At 35.2% G+C, this 23,602-nt stretch overlaps 1 protein-coding gene and 1 pseudogene across 2 annotated transcripts; one reads left to right on the top strand and one right to left on the bottom strand.

Moving 5' to 3' along the window:
- Positions 1-687: 687 nt before the first annotated feature.
- CUTA (Nitrogen regulatory PII-like, alpha/beta) lies at positions 688-4,300 on the bottom strand. Its single transcript, XM_086244426.1, has 6 exons — positions 4,084-4,300; positions 3,851-3,960; positions 2,368-2,430; positions 1,558-1,589; positions 1,325-1,419; positions 688-1,084 (listed from the first exon to the last, which is right to left on the bottom strand). The coding sequence occupies exons 1-6, from the start codon at positions 4,269-4,271 to the stop codon at positions 1,003-1,005; spliced, it is 570 nt and encodes a 189-aa protein (XP_086100552.1). The 5' UTR covers positions 4,272-4,300; the 3' UTR covers positions 688-1,002.
- Positions 4,301-12,340: 8,040 nt separating this feature from the next.
- On the top strand, positions 12,341-14,921 carry LOC147285205 (cyclin-D4-2-like; annotated as a pseudogene). Its single transcript, XR_015122329.1, has 6 exons — positions 12,341-13,066; positions 13,479-13,565; positions 13,659-13,757; positions 13,849-14,050; positions 14,150-14,274; positions 14,440-14,921. The product of XR_015122329.1 is annotated as a cyclin-D4-2-like (transcript).
- Positions 14,922-23,602: the final 8,681 nt, after the last annotated feature.

Raw genomic sequence — 23,602 nt, 5'->3', positions numbered from 1 at the left:
GTATCCAACAATTCATGAATCAATTATTTTGAAGAGTTTGAGGCAGGATAATTGCCATTTGACCTAAAAAAATATTGATCAATATCTATCTAAAAGCTTGATTTTTGATTTTTTATTTATCTGATTAAACGTTTAGACTGATTGTTAGCTTTTGATTGAATGGTGCTAAAGACAATATTGAGAGGATTTTTTGGGTGAAGAAATCCACCCAGGTTTGCTTTGCCACAAAAATACAAAATATTGGACAGTGGAAATGTTGACTCTTCGTGAGAATTCACAAAAATTTGTAAGATGATTTTGGAATGTCTTTTATTTTTCTTATTGTTTATAAAAGTGAATGCAATTTTAGTATTAAATATGTTGAAGGGAAGCCTCTCTTAACATATATTTATACTAGAGTCTTGACGCACGCTAACAGACGTGCCAATGAACTTCTAATTATACATATATTAATATTATTGAAATTATTTCTCCATTTGTGAAACTTGAATGAATCCATTCATTCATGAGGTGATGGACCTATTTTTCTTAATTTTGTTTTAATTATGTCATTTTACAATTACACCTTCATTTTATTAAACTGGACTTATTTAACTTTTTTGTTTAACAAAAATTATTTTGGACAGTTAAAAATTTGGTGAAGTCTCTTGCATTAAAGAGTGCTTCTGGCTTTATAATAGACTTAATTGTATAGATTTACTCTCACATGATTCACATCAAAACACCGTGAACACTGCATGCAGACAGAAACATAATGCCATATAGAGGGGGCATATTTAACGAAGTATACTTTTACTAAAATAAGTCCACATGTTATCATAGAAAGTAACCAACTGGAAACCCATAACTATTGCAACATTAAGAAACTGACATGCAGCTTGCTTTATTTTGGATGCTTGCACAGTTGCACATACACAGAGACACAGAGACCATCTGCTAGCCACTTCCAGAAACACTTGAATGGTTCTATGCAACTTGAACCTCCTAATAATAAGCTTTAAGTCAGTCCCTTGTGCTGTTTTTGATCCATTCTAGGTACTTGAGACTGCCCGCGTTGATAGGCAAGGCAATAACTTCTGGAACCCTGATCAAAGAGAGAACGAGAAAAGAGACGTAATTATTTCATTTCTAGGGGGAGTTCTACTTTCAGCCGTCAGGGAATGCAGAAGCATTGAGGATTGGGCATATGATATTGTCTATGAATTAAGTAGAGTGCTGTGGCTACCACATTTTCTATTCATTTGGCATTTTCAGATTGCAACTAAGTTTTATAAAGCAAAGTACATCAATTATGTGAAATTTAGTGCAGAAGCTTTGGGCTTACTCGTATGGATGGTTTTCCCTGACATGCTCTTTCAGAGCTTCAAAGAGGGATTGCCTAGTCTTGATTATAAGAAGTTCCTCAGAATCTGTCTGGACCTATCAACCAATAATAAAAAGTGAAATAAGTACACAATATAATTTCCATACCTCATGTTTACTTGTGCAAATATACAAATTTCAATGACAAAATAACATGTGAATAATCCAGACTATCTTGGGGAATATGATCCATACCTCTCCTTGCCACTGATAGACAGACTCAATGCCTACATTCACAAAGTTCATCATGATCAGACAAAAAAAATACAAACTTGATGGCAGTTGTATCATGAAATTCATATATGCAATTGTCAATTCAATATTAAAATGCAATATAACACTAATAGGAGAAATTTTTTATTTTTTATTTTTAAAAGAAGCAAATCAGTTCAGAGTAGATGCAGTGCATGCTAAGACAGAAACATCAGTCTTCATTCTGTAGTCAAGTTGTTAATCAAGGCAATAAGTAGTCCGTGCACTGTAAGCATGATTTATCAGCAATATATCCCAAGCTCCACACTAGGGAAAAAAAACAAAAGGCAATAAATAAAGTACAAAATGTATTGACAGCTAACCTCAGTAAGAACTAAGGGCCGAACCATGTTTTAGCAGATGGTAAGAAAGATAAGATTGCGACAATTTACATTATGAACAATATTCTGGGCATCTAAAATGATCCGGACCTTTAGGGAAGTTCCTAGTCAGATGGTTGGTGTTGACCCAGAAATTATGATTTATTCAGAAATAAAAATATATATAATATCGACCTGTCAAAATTGCGTTCGGTACTTTCTGCTTTTATTTTGATTTTTGACGAAAGAGTTCAGTAATGTCATCAGAACAAGAAAATGTGAACTTGGCAGCCCATGCTCTGTGGGTTATATAGAATGATGGCAAAACCTATTCCAAAAACTGGTTCACGTATGAATTCAGTTGGTCAACAATAAAAGCAGTAGAAAATGCAGTGTACCAGCATAAATGATAGGATGAAGATGTAGTACATACCTGGTACTATGTTAACACATGCTGCAAGTTTTTCTTTAACCAAGCTTTCAGCTAACTTCTTTCCTGCACAAAAATAGTATGCCATAAAAAAAAAAAAATAATAAAGCAGTTTAAACTTCAGTCTTCCAACCGGTAGAAGAAAGCTCAGTTGTATGCAGTTTAGAAGGTATGAGCAAATAGTGCAACGTCTAAGTTGGAGTCCAATGCAAACAGAAGCCATTGTATGACACAGAAGAAAAATTAGGAAGAATGAAAGAGTGACCAATATGTATTGTTCATTATTGGAGTGTCAAATAAATATATCACAACATTCCTACAATGAAATTATATTATTTTCTTAATAAATACAATTACTGAACTCTACCAGAAAGCAAAAAAGGAAGTTCAAACAGAAGAACATTCAATGGCTCTAACTGTAAGTTCAAACAGAAGAACATTCAATGGCTCTAACTGTAAGTACTTGTTGCTCGTAAGCATTATAATATGTCCAAGAAGAATTCTTATGACCAAAATTTGTACATCACAAAGTCAGCAGGAAGATTTGAAATGGGATGCTTAACTTTGTCAGCTAGTGAAGGACTATATTACTGAATGACACTTGTGCCTCCAAATGTTTGTGACTTTCCTGTGGCAGATATAGTCACATTTTTCCAAAAATTGCAAATATCCATTCACTAGAAATGCCAGATAGTTTATCTATTTATCAAAGAATGTTCATGGACTAAGTTATCATGCACACTACTATCAAGTCAACATAAATTTGGACAATATTGTTATGAAGCGTTCTAGATGATGTTTTGATTATGCAGCTCACACAATATTTTACCTGAGATATTGTCAAAAGCACAAATACTCAACGAAATGAAGGAGACGAAAGATTTCTTTAAGAAGAAATTTAAACCGAGTACAACACTCATGTTACTCACTAATATAAAACAAAAGAATTAAATGGTTTGAGAAGGGTTAAGACTGTGTTTATGGCCAAAAATGCATCCACACTATAGCATCCCTGATAACAGTCGCTCAGCTCGTGAAGCCCGACTGCAAATGAAATTATGCGTATCTAACTTCTAAACAACCGCTTGTCAATGAAGAAAAGAATTAAAGGTTATTGCTAACATTAAAGACTTCAAAACCTATTATCCACAAAAAATTTGCACAAATTGAACCAATGAAGCAAAGAACTAAAGGTTATTGCTCTGTCTTAAAAGATTAAATACTTCAAAGCTAATTACCCTCAAACAACTTGCACAAACTGAAACAGAAAACAAATCAAAGTAAGGCAATGAAGAATATATTGAGAACTTTATTAATAAAGAACTTAGTTAACAAAGCCTCAGACTACCATACCCATCTTTTTCCTAAGAGTTAAAGTATCAAATAATCACATTAATACATCCAGCAAACGATGATCTATCATATATATTTTCCAAAGAGACAACAAAACAAAATAATGAAAACCCAGAATCAAAAGAACACGAACCTACTTCTTTGTTGGGTACAGTGACATAAACAACAATAGTTGGTACAGTGGTGCTACTCCCTTCCATTGTTAGAAACCCCTTAGCCGCTACTTGGCTATCAAACCTTGATCTAAAACCCAAAAAATTCCACGTACTAATTATTGAACAGTAAATAAAGAAATTACAGAAAAGCCCTCTTGGGAGTTGGGACTCAGAGGAAGAGGTGAAGAAGAAGTTGCTGGTGGTGGTGTACCTTAAGAGAGGGGCAAAAGGGAGAGAGAAAGACTGAGCACAGCCCGTTTTGAAGGTCGAGAAGGAGAGGGTGGGGAGGCCCAAGCTGAGAACGCAAAATGCTCCCACAAGGGGCAAACGACGTCGTACCGTGGAGGAGGAGGAGATGGTACGAATGGCTTTGGCTCTGAAGCAGAGTGTGGAAGCCATTTGTGAGAAGCAGTTGGTGGGTATCTAATATTTTTGTTGCGCGTCAGCATTACGCCTGTTTGGGATTCAATACTTGATGCTCTCACGGTCTCACCCTGGACAAGGACAACGTAGTTACCTAAGCCAAGCAATTCTCCTTCTTCGATTGGACATATTCGGGTTTATATTGGATCATCTATTGGGCCGAACATTGGCTGGATTCATATTACAAGGTGTGGTGTGAGAAAAAATGAGTGTGGGTACACAAATGGAAATTGTTAAATTATTATCGACTAATTATTTGTCTAATGATATTTCTCTTCACAATATTACAAATAAAATAAAAACGTAACAGTCCTCAAGAACCCTTCACCCTGACCATCCCTACTCGATCCCCAGCCCACTTGCCCTACATAACCTGTGTCGTCGACCATAGCTCATATCTCTCTCTCTCTCTCTCTCTCTCTCTCTCTCAAATCATGGCAAAGAAAAGGTGCAAGGTGACAACTTGACAAGGCTCCGGCCGGAGCGGCAAAGGTTTGGGGGGGGTGGGCGGGGTTTTTGTAAGGTGGGTTGGCTATTGTTGAGTTTTTTTTTTCTTCTTCTTCTTTGGTCATGTTTGATCTTTAGGATTGAATTGAATAAGCTAAGGGCCCGTCTGGTAACGTTTTACATAACAATTTTTTAAAAACTGTATTGTAAAATGAAAGGAGTTAATTACACTTACACCCCCTAAGGTTTATCGTCTTTTCACATATACCCCTGGGGTTTTAAAAATTACACATACACCCCCTGAGGTTTCAAAACTATTGCATATAACCTCCTACAAGAGAAAAAATAAATAAAAAAAAGAAAATATTTGTATTGAGGTTGAACATTACACCTTGAGTAATCTTATTAGGTCATTTCACCCTTTAGCATGCCTTTTTACATAATTTCTCATCATTTTTCGTCTCACTATAGAGGGTTATATGCAACAGTTTTGAAACCTCAGGAGGTGTATGTATAATTATTGAAACCCCAGAGGTGTATGTGAAAAAACGATAAACCTCAGAGGGTGTAAGTGTAATTAACTCCAAACAAAATAGATATTATTGGGCCTTTATTAGATACCAGGCCTCAAGGCATAAGCTCAGACCTGATCCTCCCACATTACAGGTTGGGTAGGGTCATTAGGCGTTGCACTTTTTTACAGGCCCATCTTACTCTTCGATGGGAAACCTCTAACAATTCTTAGGATCTACTCCAATACTTTCATTCAGTTCCCAATCTCATTTTTTATTACTGTGATGACTTGAAGTGGAAAGACAAAGACAACTTCTAATTAATAAAAAAAAGACAGAAGTCATTTTTAAGATTACAAATGAAAAGATGTGATGACAAATGAAGCAAAGACATGGCTGAATAAACAAGTGTGATTATAAATGGTCCTAGGAGAAGAACAAGAAAGAAATACTACTAATCCATACGAATTGCGAGGCTTGTTTGTTGCTTGCTATGACATTTTCTTAAATGGTGTTTAGCATCTCCACAGTGGAAGTGCATTTGACTAATAAGATGATTAATTAGTCTTGGACTGAGATTCCCAATTTAATAATTAATTTAACTAGTCTAATGAGGACAATGACATGACTCAAAAATTGTACCTCCCTTCTTCCAAGCATATGGTCCAAAGCTACAATTAAAACACAGAATCCCCAAAGCATAAGTTGCATAACCCATATGAGTTTACTAATATTTAATAATTCTTCAATTAGGATGTGTTTGTTTGAAGAAAAGAAATGATCATTATCATCTTTACACTCACCAAACTATTTTATTTATTTGGGTACGCTGTAAACCTTATTTATTATACTAACATACCATTTGGTGGACAAATAGAGTAGCTCATAACATTATATATTATAACACGTGATTTTACATTTCAAATGTGAGATGTACTCAATCTCAACAGGCCCTCCCACGTGTGACATGAATTTGATTTCATTAATAATTTATATTGAGTAACGTAGAAGTATATATGTGTGGCCGTTAGACATGATATGTGAATTGTTTGCTTTGATACTATGTGGAAGTTAGAGTATTCATCACAAACCAATTAACTATAGTATAGTAGAAAGACCCACAACATTATTTATTAATTGTAATGCATTACCATATAAAATGTATATGCATTACCATCACACATGATTCAACATTATATATTACATTACTATATAATATATAGATATCTTTCTAAAGAAAATGTACAATTTGAATAATGAGAGATGTAAGGTGAGGTCCAAGAATGTAACTTGGGTCTAACATTTTGAGAAGTTGATAAAGGCTTAAAAGCTAGAGTACTGGAGGTGGGGTTGGCATGCCAGCTCAATCTGGTGTAGAAAATAATTCTCATTTGTTTATTTTAGAATGTCGTTGTTGGTAATGGGAGACCAAAGTAGAAAGACATTGCACGAGAGGCACGAAAAGGGAGGACGTGTGGACCCGATCTTCTTCCACGTGGAATTTTTTAATTTCGATCGATGGCCAGGGTTTGTCGTGGAGACACGGAAGACACGGCAGATGTTCTGGATTCTATGGATGGCGGACCACGGCGTTGAAGCTGCACATGCTTTTGAATTTGGCTTATGACCTAAACCAAAGGGTTACAAACTCAATGCACACCTCCAGAGCTACACCATTGCATGCTCTTCTTTTTTTTTTAGTTGGATTTTATGTTATTTTATTTTTCATTTTTCTAAGTGTTAGGTTTTAATTTACAATTTTTTGATCAGTTTACTCTGGCACTGGGGTTTTATTAGTGAACTCTTTCTAATTGATTTATTTCAGTCAATGGATGTAACTTGTGAGTTTAATTAATGAGGGAGTGAATCTCAAGGACTAGATTGAGTTTCATTGCTAACTAGCTAGTTAAATGCATTTTTAATACAAGTTTTGGCTAATTAGCTGCAGCTGATGACTCTACTTCCCTATTAATGTGTATCTAAATAACAGCTTAGTCATCAAAACTTGATTCAAATGAACACTTTGTTTATGCGGAAAACTGAAAATATATAAATTTTTTGATGTAAGAATTACTAAATTAATGGTCAATTTTGAATGCATGAGTAAAACTTATCCTTCTAGGATTGAAGTCACTTGGCACTGTCCATCCATATAGGGTTAACACTTAACAATACGAACCTGATTCATCCATGTGGTACACATGCACACTGTACTACTCTGTTAGACTATGAGTAGAACTCATCCCTGCAAAATTGACTTATAATAACAAAATGCTCATATGTTTATATATATCACACATTTTAAAGGTATTCAGGCAATATGAGATTCGTTTACAAAGAAAATGAAGAGTCGGTCTAAATTTAAAGAAATGAAACATTATTGATGCATATTGATTATAATAATAACTCTATCCTTCCCTTTTTAAGTTGCCCATGCATGCTTAAAGAGTTAAAGATGCATCGATCAATTGGTGCAATGGCATGTTCTTGACATGAGATAAGGAGCTGGTGAATTTATTCATGTGCCAAACATATGACCCAACATTGGTCTCTGAACTCTATCAGTGAAAGCAAAAACAATAAACCAATGGATGAGTTAAAAAATTGTGTAGTGGGTGTGAATGACACTCTGTAGAGCTCGGATCTCAAACAATATAAGACTCTTCAAGATTCATACCAAAAGGAAAAGTCTTAGAAGGAGGGGCCTCACTTGTTCTGATCCATCCTCATCGATCTGCTTGAAATAAAGTGGGATATAGTCCTTGAACTTAGCACAAAACTGACATGGACAAAGTGTTTTAATATTTGGTTTTAATAAGAAAAAAGATAAATTGAGTGTGATCGAAAGAGGAAAAGGTGAATTCCAAAGAGTAGAAAAGGAGCATTTCAAGAATGCAGAGGGAAAAAGGGTTAGAAATTTGTGTCCCTAAAGTCTCTTTTGGATCTATAATATATTTAAGCACTTGTTAATATTGAATCCAAGGCACAAGCATCCAAGGTTAAAAAACATAGTTACTCTAATGAGTGGTCCAAACCCATTTGAAAATTTGAAATTTACCTCTAAGTTTGTTAGTCATGGTCTTGGAAATGATAGATTCTATATGGTCAAAATGATCAAACAAATGGGATCCCATTTAAGTATTAGCATGTCATGAAGTAATAATATGATCCAAGTACAAATAGATAGTTTGACTGCAAAGCTGAGTTACAATTTCTTAAACTAGCTTAATTTGTACCACTCTAATCTTGCATTGGTCCATTGGAGGACTAAGTCCCATCATTAAATGACTTGTATAAATAATAATGTGCATATTCTACTTGAAAGAAAATAGAAAGAGAAAGCTTCAATTTCAAGTTTCAATTAAGTTTCAACTATGCTGCAGTAACTAGTAATTAGCTAAACTAAAATCAGTTTCAGAACCTAGTCGAGAAGCATCTGAGTGAAGGACCTAGAAAATGGACTAGCTTCTAACACTTTAAAGTTGTAATTTCCATGATTCATGTCCCCCAAATCTTACACTAAATAAAAGACCAACAACATCATTCTCAAGGAAAAAGATATAATGTATATTGACTGAGGTTTAGCTGAGCTAGTCAATGAATTCGGTAATTATAGAGTAGTGCTATATTCATCAAATTTGTTCATTTTATAATATGACAGTTTTTTATTTATTTTAATTTGTTAAATTTAATATATTAATATGTATGCATAAATATTATTTAGAGAACAAATTCGATGAACAACTCTAATAAGTTTAAACCTCATAGACATAGCATCTAAATCTGTTATCTATTTGTCATTATCCTTTCATTGGAGTAGATGGTAATAATCTCTGTAATTAAGTGCCCTAATCTAGCAGAGTAGCAGTACTCATTGCTGAATCTGAATGTTATGGAAAATTTGTACTTATATGTGAACCACATTTGACACACCCCAAAAATCTTCCAAAGGGAGACGCTCCTAAAAGTGAAATAAAAAGCAAAAGTTCATGCATCTCTTTTTGGGATTTTTTGGCCACTATAAAGACAACCCTTTTAGTTCCCTCCAAAATAACTTTTGCTGCATAGGAACTAATGTGATAATATGTAATTTTTTTTTTTTTTTAGTACAGGGAAGAGGGAAGGGTTCGAATCTGAGTGTGAAGAGAGGGAGCTTTTGTCTTCGGCAAACTACATCAACCCCAATTCACATGATAATATGTAATTAAGTAAGGTAAAAATTTCACATAATTTTTTTTCCACTGTTCACAACTTCACATAACGAGGTAATCGGATACATGCATGTGTATTCTTTGCTGGTATATACAACTGCCTTTTAGGTTAATTCATTGTGAATATATTTGTAAATTCTCTAGCTTATCAAGATTTAGCATATTACTTATTTCTTCTAAATTGGGAAAAGTTATAGGGTATAACCAATTCAACGTATAAGGGTATTATTGGACGATGTGTTTATATTAATAGGATATAGTATTAATAACATTCACTCATAATATAACACATAAACTGATTATACCACGTGTCAATATATCAGTTATACAAAATAATTTCTCCTAAATTGGGTTACATGCAATACTTCCTTGGATTTTTTTAGAAAAAAAAATTAAATAGAATTAGTTTGTTTGGCAGTGGGACGACTATATATTTTATTGTGATGTGACATTCGATCTTATTGGAGTGCTGGTGCCAAGGTTTGTGTTAGGAACTTTGTACTTGATAATAATGACCATAACATAAAAAATTAAGCAGCTTTTTTTTTGGTGCAAAAATTAGCTTCGATGTCATGAAATACATAGAAAAACTAACGAAAGCCCCGAGACCAAACCATAGAAACATTGTATGAGGAACAATATATAATTATTGGTTGATTGAATTTTTAATTGCTAAAATTAGTAACATATTGACTTGTTGTACCCATTAGATTCAACTATTGAGTGCAATAGGTTTATTGGTACTCAAAATTTGTCCCTTAATTTAAAATAATAATTCGTGTTATTTCGTGTTTATGTCTAATATTAAGCAACTCTAATCCAATTTATTTAATTAATTGTGTTAAATAGCTCAACTTTAACCTAATTCATTTATAATCGTGTCGTGTTTGGATTGACAAATATATTTTTTAATCCCCAAACTTAGACATAATTTAATTTATTTTTAAACTCAAACTATCACTTATGGATTACTTATAAAATAAAGATCTATTTAATCATGATACTAACCAAATCATAAAAAATAACTCTATAATTATACAATGACTCATCATGCTAAAAAAAAAATACAACACATATTAAAAAATGAGTAAAGTTAATCATTTTCTTGATATAATATTAGTTAAACGTTTTTATTGTATCAACAATCAATTGTGTTACACATATTTAATATTATCTCAATCAATTTATTATTTGAATTTAGCGTGTCATGTCAATAAATAATTAACACAAAACTCATTAACTTCGTGTTAGATTCATGTTGTGTTATTATAGCGTGTAAAAAATTATCCACAACTTAAAAGAAAGAGACTAATATCTTTATTATTTAAATTGATATCAATAATATATTTCAAAAGATACCATGGTAATTATATTACGTCACTTTTCATTATTTGGTATTTTTAGTCATTCTCTGATTAGTTATTAACTTATTATTTGGTATTTTCATTCGTTTTCTTATTTATTACACTAACTTTTTACACATGCATAGTGTGTGATAGACCTTCTAATTATTGAATAAAATTTCTTGATATGATGATTCATGTATCAAATACTTAGGAGTAGTTAATTACAACTCACCAATCTACATACCAGGTCAATACATGTAAAACAAGGTAAGTAGTTGAAATACAATTTTTTTTTTTTAATTAATGAAAGCTTTTATATGATGGAAAATATTAATATTTGCTTTGCATAAAACTATAAAAGTACATATGAGAAAGGCCAAAGAGAGGAAAACAGCACACCACTACACGTACCACTCGTAATCCCTATAAATTTCACAAAGAGACGGATGCTTCCAGCAATCAGCTGTTCGTACCAGAGTACACGTGTCAACATGGGTGCAAAAGGACAGCCTCATGAGACGGATTGCTCACTCACTCTTCATTGTTCACAATTACACTTATGTCCTTGTGGTTTGAACCATAGTACGATCCCCAAAATGTCTTTTTGTTTGGCCATTTCCAAAATAATAAATTTTGATAATCTTTTGTTGAAGAGGAAAGGAATTTTCACTATTAAATCATAAATATATTTTGATAATTGATAGTATGAGTTCAATGAAATTAAGAAGTTTAGAAAAGCTACATTTGCTCTAGATTTCCTCAAATATGAGAAGTCCCAAAATAACAAAACCGATATTTGATATAGTGCCATGAGAAAAGTAAGCATGTTACCCAAAAAAAAAATTATTATTATTATTTGATATGTAAAATGAATTGGGTTTAAGGATTAAGCGTTATAGACTAAGTCTATAACAATATAATTTTAAACATAAGCACATTATTAATTATAAAATGGTCAATATAAGGTATAAACCCAAAACTAATTCTACACTTAGGTTTAAGGATTAAGCGTTATAACGATTAGTTTTAAACATAAGCACATTATTAACTATAAAATGGTCAATATAAGGTACAAACCCAAAACTAATTCTAGTCACATGAGAATCACCATGAAAAATATCATTCATGTTGCAATTTGATTCTTTCATTAAATAATTTTGATTCTTTTGTCTTTTTATTTTTTTGAGAAATAATTCTCTCTTTAAAAAAATAAAAAAAAATCCTTGGTTCGGGTTTGGAATTGATTCCATGTATATGAAACAACCAATTCACAATCACAATCACAGTGAAGAAAAATTAAATGATCTGATTTATTTTACAGGACATGGACCAGAGTAGGTGGCATTAGCATATGGTAGTTAAGCGAATTTATTAATATTACCATGGAAAATATCCAATAGTAAAATTTCATTAAATCCTTCTGGCCACGCACACCCTGAAATCTCTCTCTCTCTCTCTCTCTCTCTCTCTCTCTCTCTCTCTCTCACTTTACCCTAAAAAGAGGCACTCATTTCCTTCATAAGCCCCTCTCAAGCGGCAGTCTTTTCAGCCCAACTTTGAGAGAGACAGACAGAGAGGGGAGTCAGTGAGAGAGGCTCTGCTTCACTCCCATACACACACTATCCATTTTACTGGTTTTTGATTTTCTCTCAGCAATATTTATTGTTCTTCCATTCTTTGGTTACAGCTCTGAATCTTCTTCATCCTCAATATCTAAACACCCAACACACACATAGAAAAAAAAATACATATAAAAAAACCAAGTTTCAGTCTTTTTGTCTTTCCGTTTCATAGTGAATAAAATTTGTCACCCCGAGAGAGAGGGAGAGTTACAGATCATAGTTTGTGTCCGTTTTGAAGAGGTTGTTGTTGTTATTGTTGTTGTTGTGGTTGCAATGGCACCCAGTTTTGACTGTGCGGTTTCGAGCCTGCTCTGCGCAGAAGACAACATTTTCGATGATAACGATTTTGGGTCTGTGGGGATGGTGGATAAGGAGGAGGAGTTTGAGGTGGCTACGTGGCATCATCATCATAGGAATAATCGAAACTATAATAATAGTAATAATAATAATAAAAACAGGGGCTTTGGTGGTGGTGATGATGATGATGGGTTGCCATTGCAGAGTGATGAGTATTTGGCTTCCATGGTTGAAAATGAATGCCACCACTTGCCTGCTGCTGATTACTTGAAGAGGCTCCAAACTGGGGATTTGGACCTTGGGGCTAGAAAACAGGCTGTTGATTGGATTGCAAAGGTAGGTTCATGTTCATCAGTCTCATTCTTTTTTTCGTTGTCTTTTTTGATAGGCATTATTCGCCAATCAGAAATATGGTGTTTTGCAAATGAACCTGGAAATTTTCAATTTTTTTATTTTTATGTTTGGGGTGTTTGATGAGAATGGGGTTGGGTTGTCTTTTGTTTGGACATCTCATAATCCCAATAATCTTATATTTAGTTTGGTGGGGAATCTTTTTCTGTTTTGCTTTTGGGGCCAAAGCCAATTGGATATTGGGTTTGTGTTCTCACACTTTTCTCTGTTCTAGGCTGTACATGCCAAGGACCAAAGTCACCAGGCAGAAAACTCTGATTAATTTTTTCCCTTTTGCTATTATTTCCTTAGTTGATTAAGTTATTGATGATTGCTAACATCGTTTTTGGTTCAACAGGCAAATGCCCATTTCAGTTTTGGACCTCTCTGTCAATACCTATCTATAAACTACTTGGACCGCTTCCTTTCTGCCTATGAATTACCTGTAAGTCAGAGGAGTAAAATCAAACAGGACTTATACACATTGTGTCTTTTATTGCATCCAAGTCCATTGATGATTTCTATTCTTTCTGCATAGAATGGCAAAGCTTGGACTATGCAATTGTTGGCTGTGGCATGTCTGTCTCTTGCAGCCAAAATGGAGGAGGTTGATGTCCCACTTGCTCTAGATTTACAGGTCAGGATCAGTCTTTTTCTTATTTGGTCTTTCTTAAATTCTCTGTTTTAGATCTTAATGTGCTAAAGATGTGAGTTTTTTCAACAAACAGGTGGCTGAATCAAAATTTGTGTTTGAGGCTAGAACTATTAAAAGGATGGAGCTGCTGGTGTTGAGCACATTAAGATGGAGAATGCAAGCAGTCACCCCTTTCTCCTTCATAGATTATTTCCTTGGTAAGATCAATGAGGATCAAATCCCACCCAGAGCTTCAATCTTGAGATCATTCCAACTCATTTTGAGCACAACCAAGGGTACTCTATTTTCTTTGCTATGTGTTGTAATTTCATTCTGCAATGGTACCAATTATGAAGCTAGAGGCTGATGTTGTGGTGGGTGGTAATTCAATGCAGGAATTGACTTCTTGGAATACAAGCCTTCAGAGGTTGCAGCAGCAGTGGCAATTTCTGTTGCAGGAGGAACAAAAGCATTAGACATTGAGAAAGCAATCTCTGTGCTCATTCAACATGTAGATGTAGTAAAGGTACATAGTTGGTGGTCCACAACGGTCTAAAAAGGGACACAAATGATAGTTTTTTTTCTTTGTTTTTGCTTTTGCTCTTATCATTTGGCTTTGATTACAATTAATATAATACAAAATATTGATTTTGTTTTCATGTGGTTTTTTTTTTTTTTTTGGCAGGAGAGAGTGGTAAAGTGTGTAAATTTGATTCGATTCATGAGCGGGTCCATTAAGGGTGGTAGTGGTTCGGTCCAGTCTGTGCCCCAGAGTCCAATTGGGGTGTTAGATGCTGCATGCTTCAGCTATAAAAGCGATGACCACACCACAGTTGGGTCATGTGCAAATTCTTTCCACAGTAGCTCAGATACCAAAAGAAGGAAGCTAAACAGACCCTATGAAGTGGAGCAATAAAAGAAGTGAGAAGTGGGGTTTTCACTTCTCACTCACCCCAAAACCCAAATATATGTGATGTTACATATGTAGATTGGTGTGTTGATGATGAAGTTTTTGAGGAAGAAAAGAATAAAAAAAAGGTGGAAAATTAAGGAAAATGATGGGAGAGGGAGAGGAATTGAATAAGTTAGGTCATGAGAATGGAGGATGGAGAATGGAATCAATCAATATGTATCATGCTCTTGGCATGAAGTGGACCTCTCCAGCTGTTAAATATTAGACTTCTTAACAGTGTAGAGAGAAAAAGAAAGGAAAATGAGAAAGCTGGTTCTGTTTGTGAGATACAGTTTGTTTTAGGTTTTGGAATTTATTAGTTTAGAAATGTGGAAAAATGGAACAGAGAAATAGTATTATATGATTGCAGGAATTTATATATATTCTTATGGTTTTTGCCAGTCTTTTATTTAGTTTATTATAAGAGTAAGTGAGTAACTGAGTAAGTAATTTAATTGGTGTCAGGGAACTGGGGCTACTTTTATTCAGTGACTCTGTTTGTGCCCTGTTTCTGTTTGACTGTTTGTCTGGGGGTAATGGGTGGGCCTCTGCAGCTTTGGTGATAAAAGTGCTGTGTGTGACATGGAAGTATGGAACTTTGGGAATGCAATATCCTACTCTCCCAACAACCATGTAAACTTTAAGAGAAAAGACAGTGGCTAAATAATCTTTGTCAGAGGACATACACAGCAACTATTTATTTACAACATTTTTTATGATTTTATCTCTTATTGCAGTCAAAGCAACAGTAACGCATTACTAACTTTAAGGGTGTAGAACTTAAACCCTAAGGCCTTCCACAGTGGTGAGCTTGAGAGTGAGAGTGAGAGTGCCCTGAAACTCTAATTTTACTACAATGGGCCGGAATAATGAGAGTGAGGGTGAGTGAGGGTTAGAGTTGAGGGTGAGGAGAAGATCCAGCTAAGAGTGAGAGTGTGTGAGTTTTTTATCACAGTGGGTCCCACCGAAATCGAAAAGACGAAAAAGGGCAGAGAGAAGAATTAAAACCCTTCAGCACAGTCCGGAATTTTCGTTATTGACAGGGGCATTTTTGTACTTGCGGAGGGAGAGAAAACAGTGGCCGACAAGCACTGTTCAGCCAATAAAGCAGGGGCATGGAAAAGACGAAAAAGGGCTTTTGACAAATTCAAAAAGCTGAGGCACGGTCCGGAATTTTAATTATTGGCAGGGGCATATTGGTACTTCGGAGGGAGCGACTAAAGTGGCCGACACGCCACTGTTCACCGCAGGTCCTGCCTCCCACTCGCCCACACGCGCGCTTGCTTCACACCGTTGGCCCAGATCACTTGCCCGTTGCAGATCAACGGTCCTCCTTTTAAGCCCGGTTTCAATTAAAAAAAAAAAAGAAGGCAGCGACACGTGGCAGCGTCTGGAGGCTCAGATGAGTGTATCCGTTGGAGATCAACGGCTAGAATTAATTGACCGTTATAATGCAATTAAAAATACCAAAAAAATACCAAAAAAATTCGAAAAAATATTTAAAAATTCTGAAAAATTTATAACGGCTATTTCATCATTTTTCCTATAAATTGAGCATTCACACTTCATTTTTTCACACATCTATCTATCCAATTCATTCATTTTATCAATCTATTCAAATCACCTCACTTTTTCTAGAAAATTCTTTTTTTCCAATCATGGAAAATGCAAGGAAAAAGAATTGGTCCATTAAAGAAGAGGTAGCGCTTGTTGAAGCTTGGATGGAAAATTCGGAAGATTGTGAAATCGGATCCAATCAAAGAAACATGGAATTTTGGAATAAAGTGTACGATCAATTTATTCGGAAATCTCCTCTCGCCATGAGGAATGGGCGACAAATTGGGGCGGTCATGGCTCACTTCAAGAAAATAGGGCAAGCCACCTCGAAATATCATAAATGTATCTTGGCGGCCGAACGATCACGCACTAGCGGGCAAAATCAAATTGATACGGTGAGTTTTGCTAATTAAACTCAAATATTTTTGTTAATTAAATTCACATATTTATGTTTGATTAATATGTGTGTACTTTATTTTAAATTGTGTATACTTTATTTGTGCTAGTTAAACTCAAATATTTTTGTTAATTAAATTCACATATTTATGTTTGATCAATATGTGTGTACTATATTTGAGATTGTGTATACTTTATTTTTGCTAGTTAAAGTCAAATATTTTTGTTAATTAAATTCACATATTTATGTTTGATCAATATGTGTGTACTATATTTGAGATTGTGTATACTTTATTTTTGCTAGTTAAACTCAAATATTTTGTGATAATTAAATTCAAATATTTGAGTACCATTTATAATTCATTAATTTGTTTTCATATTACTAGGTGACCTTTGCCAACGCACGATACCAAGCAATAAACCCGAAAAATCGTCCTTTTGCTTGGCACCATTGTTTTGCTAAGATGCAACACTTTGTGAAGTGGCAACATGCACAAACCGACACCCCCACTGATGCCGATACCGAAGCTGAAGCGGTTCAATTGAGCGCGGATGAGGATGCCCCGGCCTTTCAACCACTTAGCGGTAGTCGCCCGAGGCCACCTGGTAGAAACAACTCCAAGAGGGCCAAACAAGTTGATACTAATGATGATGACCTTGCCGATAGTATCAGGTTTCTTTGCCACGGGCAGAAGGACATAGCTGCTTCACGCGACCGATTGATCAAAGAGCACACCGATTTCAAACAAAAGCAGCAAGATTATGAGGTCATGGGCAAGGACCTCACCAACATGCACGGAGAACAACGAGCGTTTTGGGAGGCACAACAGCGTGAGGTTTTGGCGAGGTGGAGGGCAAGTGCTGCTAACGAGGCCAATCAGGGCACGTCAAGCTCGGGAGGGTACTTCCCCAACACTGACTTTTCACAATATGACTGACGTGTCATTGTTTTTCCAACTATTTCTGTCGTGTACTTTATGTATGCATTTTATTATGAATTAAAATAAAATACCCTATTATTAAATATGTCACGGATTCCTTTACTTTTCCAAGATGATAAGATAGCCTGTTATGACTGATGATAAGATTTTGATTCGTTTAACTTTCCAAGATGATAAGATTCTGATTCGTTTAACTTTCCAAGATGATAAGATAGCCTGTTATGACTGATGATAAGATTTTGATTCGTTTAACTTTCCAAGATGATAAGATTCTGATTCGTTTAATTTTCCAAGATGATAAGATTTTGATTCGTTTACATTATCACACCTAGTCTATAAATTTCACCATGTCGTGCCTTCACCAATTCACCCTGCTTAGTAATTGCAGAAAATTCGTTTACACTTTGCTTCAGGATGTCTACCCCCCACAATTATGATTCAGATGAAGAGATGTTTCAGGCACAACTAGACATGTACGATGACCAGCTCGCAAATATCACGACGTGTGCCATGGCTGCTTACCGACGACATAAACAACGAAGTGAAAGAAGGCCAATACATGGAGGCACATCCCAACCACGACGATATATCCCTCGAGACCGACAACTAGGCCATGGTCTTATTATGAGCAACTATTTCGACCCTGGAGCAAGATATACTGAAGAGATGTTCCGACGACGCTATCGGATGAAGAAATCACTATTCTTAAAGATGATGCAAGATGTGTGCAACAAAGATGTCTACTTCCAACAAAGACAAGACGCTACTGGAAGATGGGGCTGTACGCCAGAGCAAAAGCTGACTTCGGTCATGAGAATGCTCTCCGCTGGGTACTCGGCTGATGCCCCAAACGAGGGCTTCCAAATTGCCCAAACCACAGTGCTGGAGTCATTCAAGAAGTTCATAAGAGTTATTCCGGAGGTGTACGGAGCGGAATACCTCCGCACACCAACAGTGGCTGATCTCCAACGGCTATTGCGTAAGGCTAAAAAAAGAGGATTCCCAGGTATGCTAGGGAGTCTGGATTGCATGCATTGGGAATGGAAAAATTGCCCAGTAGGACAACAAGGGGCATATCAAGGCCATTATCACACCCCAACTGTGATATTAGAGGCCGTTGCCGGGTACGACACGTGGATTTGGCATGCCAATTTTGGTTTTCCAGGGAGCAACAATGACATCAACGTATTGGATGGCTCACACCTTTTTGATGATGAGGAGCAGATGCGAAACCATCAGATCAAGTATAAGGTTAATGGCAATGACTACACAATGGGGTATTATCTAGTGGATCGGATCTATCCCAAATGGGCCACGCTTATACAAACAATAACGAATCCGGTAGGAGAGGCAAGTCAGCTATTTGCAAGATATCAAGAGTCCTACCGGAAAGATGTCGAGAGGGCGTTCGGGATTCTGAGGGCTAGATGGGAGATTCTAAAAAAGCCCGCCAGAGGATGGAATGTCAATGATCTAGGCTATATTATGAAGACATGCATAATTTTGCACAACATGATCATTGAGGACGAGCGTCCAGAGAACGAGAACGATGAATCGGACGATGACATTGACCACGTTCAGGAAAGAATCTCCCGGGCTGTGGCACGGTATGAAACTGAACCATATGATGGAGGCCAAAGTTATCAGCCAATTCTTTTAGAGCAACGGCTTTCTCGGGTTAGGTTGATACGGTCAACAACACTCCACCGGCAACTGAAGAATGATTTGGTTCAGCACCTTTGGACGCGAGAAGGAAGTCGTGGCCAAGCACGAGGCCGACGCCGGCGATGAACGCCGAAATGTTGAAGATGTCTCCAATACCATTGTGTGTTTGTTTGTGTTTGTGTTTGTGTTTGTGTTTGTGTTTGTGTTTGTGGCTGTCGTTTTGTGTTTGTTTGTGTTTGTTTGTGATTGTTTTTTGTTTTATTTGTTTATGTTTATTTATGTTTGTCTTAAATTTTCTTGTTTTATGTTGGTGAAATGAAATAAAGGTATTGGTGGAGACAAAATATAGAATTTATATTTTAGGTAATAAAATTATAATTTCAAATATAGTCAATATTGACCTTATATTAAAGATCTCTTTAAAATAAAACTAATGGTATAATTTTTATAAATATTTAAACTATAAATTATAACTTAACTATAACTTAATCTAACTTAGGCTTAATTTAATTATATACAATTACATTACTCTCAGCTCTTACTCTCAGCACCACTGTAGCTTCAGCACATATCACTCTCACTCTCAGGACAAAAAATCACTTTTCAGGCCAAAAAATCACTTTTCAGGCTATGTCTTACTCTCACGCTCACTCTCACCACTGTGGATGGCCTAATATGGAAAAGGTGAATTCATTTGAATTCAAAGGTTACCAGTGTGTCCACATGTTATATAACGTTCTATACTTCTATTGTAGAAAAAAACTTTATAATCCTTAAATATTGACAAATTCATTTTTTTACCATTAAAGTATAGATTTTTTTGACCATATGTCATTCAGCCTTGTATCAAAAACAAGCTCTCCATAATACCTTTGAGGTGTGCCCGAAGTTATTATATATGAGTGGGCATAAAGACCAAGTCATGTTTTGTAGAACTCTCTCATGTCAAGAACTCAAGATATAAGCAGTAATTGGACATTCCTAAGTTGTAGGTTAAGGTCATTTCACCGAGCATTAAGGACTGAGCCAACCACAATTGCTTATGAATGTAACTATTGCCCGTAAATATATATAAAGTATACAAGAAATTTTACATATATTAATAATTGACAATTGTCTTAGTCGTTATATCAAACATTCTCTGGCTTTTTTTTCTTTTCGGTCTAACAAGCATTCTCTAGTTTAAATATACAAAAAAGCACTTCATATGCAAATGCAGAGTAACCCTAACCCACTTTTTCAAATGATTTTGTAACTCAAATAAGAACCAAAGTACTAATAGCAATCCCTAGTAATAGCCCAAACAGTGAGGAAGAGTAAAAAAAATAGGTTAGAACTAGGATATGATCAGACCAAAAATAGAACTAGGATATGTTATGACTTTGACATAAGGCAACTAATGTATGAAGGAAAAAAAACCATGAACCTCTCATTCTTAGAATTCATATATACATCTCTGTTTTAGACATCAAACAACAATGATATTGGATTGGAAAGTTTCTTAGTTTCTCCATGCATGACACCTCTCAAAAGAATAGCTGAACACAGCAGTAGGCTAATTAGTCAACAAGTGCTCTAAATTGGTAACTTTTGTCTTTGTCTTTGTTTTTGTCTTTGTCTTTTTTTTTTGTCTGAGCCTCAGAAATGGTAAAATTGTCAATCACCAAGCAATAACAAACTGTAGGAATATTGTCATGTGCACATGGATTTTTACAAAATTAATTTTACTGACAATCGTGAGTATTCACATCAACTACTGCCCAGGAAATCGTAACGTGAGATGTTCTCCATAAAAAATGAAACTGTACATGGGTCATGGGCAGTCTGCAGTCAGCTATAGTTATTAAATTAAGCAAGGTCGTGTAATCAATTAATTGAGACTGACAATCAACATGGCTAAGTGGCATTATAAGAATTAAAACTAGCACAAATAAAAACTTATAGGGTTTGCAGAACAAAAATAGTCACACACAGGGATAGTTAAGTTAAACCCATGATCCCCTTAAAATTGGTAATTTTGCTTGCTTAGTGAAACATTTATTAATAATGCTAATCAAGATCTTGAATCAATTAGGTTATAATTTCGCTTGACATGATCATTGTATTAGTAACAATAAAATTATTTAAACCACATCTCTAATAAAAGTGTGATCTACTTATATAGATGAATTCTACATGATTTATATAAATGCGTGTTCTATGTAGCATGTAGCACTAGTGCCCTCCAACTCTAATGTGCAAATGTAACTTTCTGACCAAAAAAAACTCTAATGTGCAAATATTCCTGTTTTCTCTCCATGTTTGAACTATTATCAATTATGTGCGTGAACAGACATTGGTTATCCACTAAGTAATGTCCATTTCATTATTCAAACAATCCTTTACACCACAGAGCAGAGAACCCTTTTCAGCACAAATAGCAGAGAATCCTGAAAATGCGTAAGGGAGAAAAATAAATATATGAAACAAAGTACAGGAGTCTTGGAAACCATGACTCCAAATCAAGAATTTCAGAACATCAGTTTGAAAGAATAAGTTAAAACTAAAGCAACCCACTGAAAACATACTGAGTAAGTGTTAGGTGGGTGAGGAAATGCAAAGCTGAATGTATAGAAAAAGCACATTGATTATTGACCTATGAAATTTCAAGAAAAACAAAAAAAGAGCAAGAAACTGGAAGCAAATTGACAGACTGGCTAATAGTAACTTGTTTGGCACTATGTATTCTGCTGGGATGGGATGGCTCAGACATTCATTTAAGATGGAAAGACAGTCCAATATGATACAGAACCATAAAAATGAAATGTCAATCTTGTGACACTTACTGCTGGCTGTAGAAGAGGAATGGCTAATTTATGGGAAAAACTTAAAAGTGGTCACTAATTGCAGTTGTTGGGGTACCCCATTTGAACAGGTTGTAAAGCAATGGATAACTTTGGTCTGCCCTGGAGTAAACCCAAGTAAGGCAATCAACTTGGGCCCTTTTTAGTCAAAAAAAAAGGGCCCCAACTCGGGTCCATCTAAACAGGTTCAAGTGTTCAACTTGTCATTTCTTTTGGAAGAAAGGGTTAAGACTTAATACAATACTTAATCTAAAAAAAAAATAAAAAATACAATACATAATCATAATCATAAAAAATAAAAATAAAAATGTATTCTCCTTATATCTCAGAACACATGTTCCAAAGTTCATGAAATCATTAAGATGAAAGTAATGGCACAAAGATATATCAGATAGCACATTTCTTTTTTGGTGCCCAAAGCCCAGATAGCACATTTCTTTACAAAGAAATTAAGTGATAGATCACAATAGACATATAGGTCATAGTTGTAAAATAATTGGGAGAGGACCTAATGACAAACTGTCATGTTTGGGTGAGCAAAAGACTCAACCATTTATTTAGCAACGAAGAAAAAAAATCCTGAATTACAATTTACAAAGCAATACTATCATAAAAATGTTTAATCCAATCACACAGATCACTCATAAGATACAATTCAAAATATATATATATATATACGTGTACAAATTATAAATAAAAAAAAACAATAATTAACCTAATTAGATGCTGAATATATAAATGCACGGGAACTTGAAACTATTTGTAAGATTTGACATACTCAAAATCGATCTTCCACTGTTATAATTGATCAAAGGACAAAGGCCAATTTCATTTGTTATTAATTAAATCAGTTTAATTCACGTAGTAAATCGGATTGAATTTGAATATGCAATAAGGTACTTTCATCAATTTTTCTTCTAAATTAGTTTATCGAATATTATTTCGCAAAATAAGCCTGCAAAATTCAATATTCTGTTCTTTCAAAGCCACCGTCCGTTATAAACAAAAGTGAATTGAAATCGAACGGTACCGACCTTCGTAGAAGACGAAGAAGAAGAAGCTCCATGCCACAATTTGATTGATTGCCTACGACTTTTGTGTGTGTGTGACTCTCTCTCTCTCTAAGAGAGAGAAGCTCAGAGCTGGATATGAGCTGGAAATGGCGGTGGAGTTTAAATAGCAAAAGAAAAGGCGGTACTGGTCTGATTTCAAGAGTGGCGGTGGCAACCATCTGATTGCTTCAATTACAATTATGTCCATCGTTTTGGCGCCTTCAAGCAGGACCTTTAATGCCATTTAATGCAATACATTAACTCCGTCTGGGCTTGGCATATCTATCAGGCCCATAATTCTGTAGCCTTGTCTCAGCGCAGCTTGACGCTTCTATGAGGCCTAGTTTTGGGCTCAAGCCCATCACCCATAAAAAAACATTTTTGGTACAATGGGCCCGAAGGCCCAATGAAGACAATATCATAAAGAAATTATGAGCTGCTT

The sequence above is a fragment of the Dryas octopetala genome, chromosome 5 (assembly GCF_963921425.1).
Source record: "Dryas octopetala chromosome 5, drDryOcto1.1, whole genome shotgun sequence".
In the NCBI taxonomy this organism is placed as follows: domain Eukaryota; kingdom Viridiplantae; phylum Streptophyta; class Magnoliopsida; order Rosales; family Rosaceae; genus Dryas; species Dryas octopetala.
The sequence above is the reverse complement of the archived record's forward strand: the minus strand, read 5'-3'. Positions and strand labels throughout refer to the sequence as shown.

What these genes read in the sequence shown, in the direction of transcription:
- CUTA (XM_086244426.1), bottom strand. Translation starts at nt 4,271, where the DNA reads ATGGCTTCCACACTCTGCTTCAGAGCCAAAGCCATTCGTACCATCTCC. An exon ending in TCTATCAGTGGCAAGGAGAG is followed by an intron (nt 1,420 to 1,557) that starts GTATGGATCATA and finishes ATTGGTTGATAG; the next exon opens with GTCCAGACAGATTCTGAGGA. An exon ending in AGGGAAAACCATCCATACGA is followed by an intron (nt 1,085 to 1,324) that starts GTAAGCCCAAAG and finishes CTCTTTGATCAG; the next exon opens with GGTTCCAGAAGTTATTGCCT.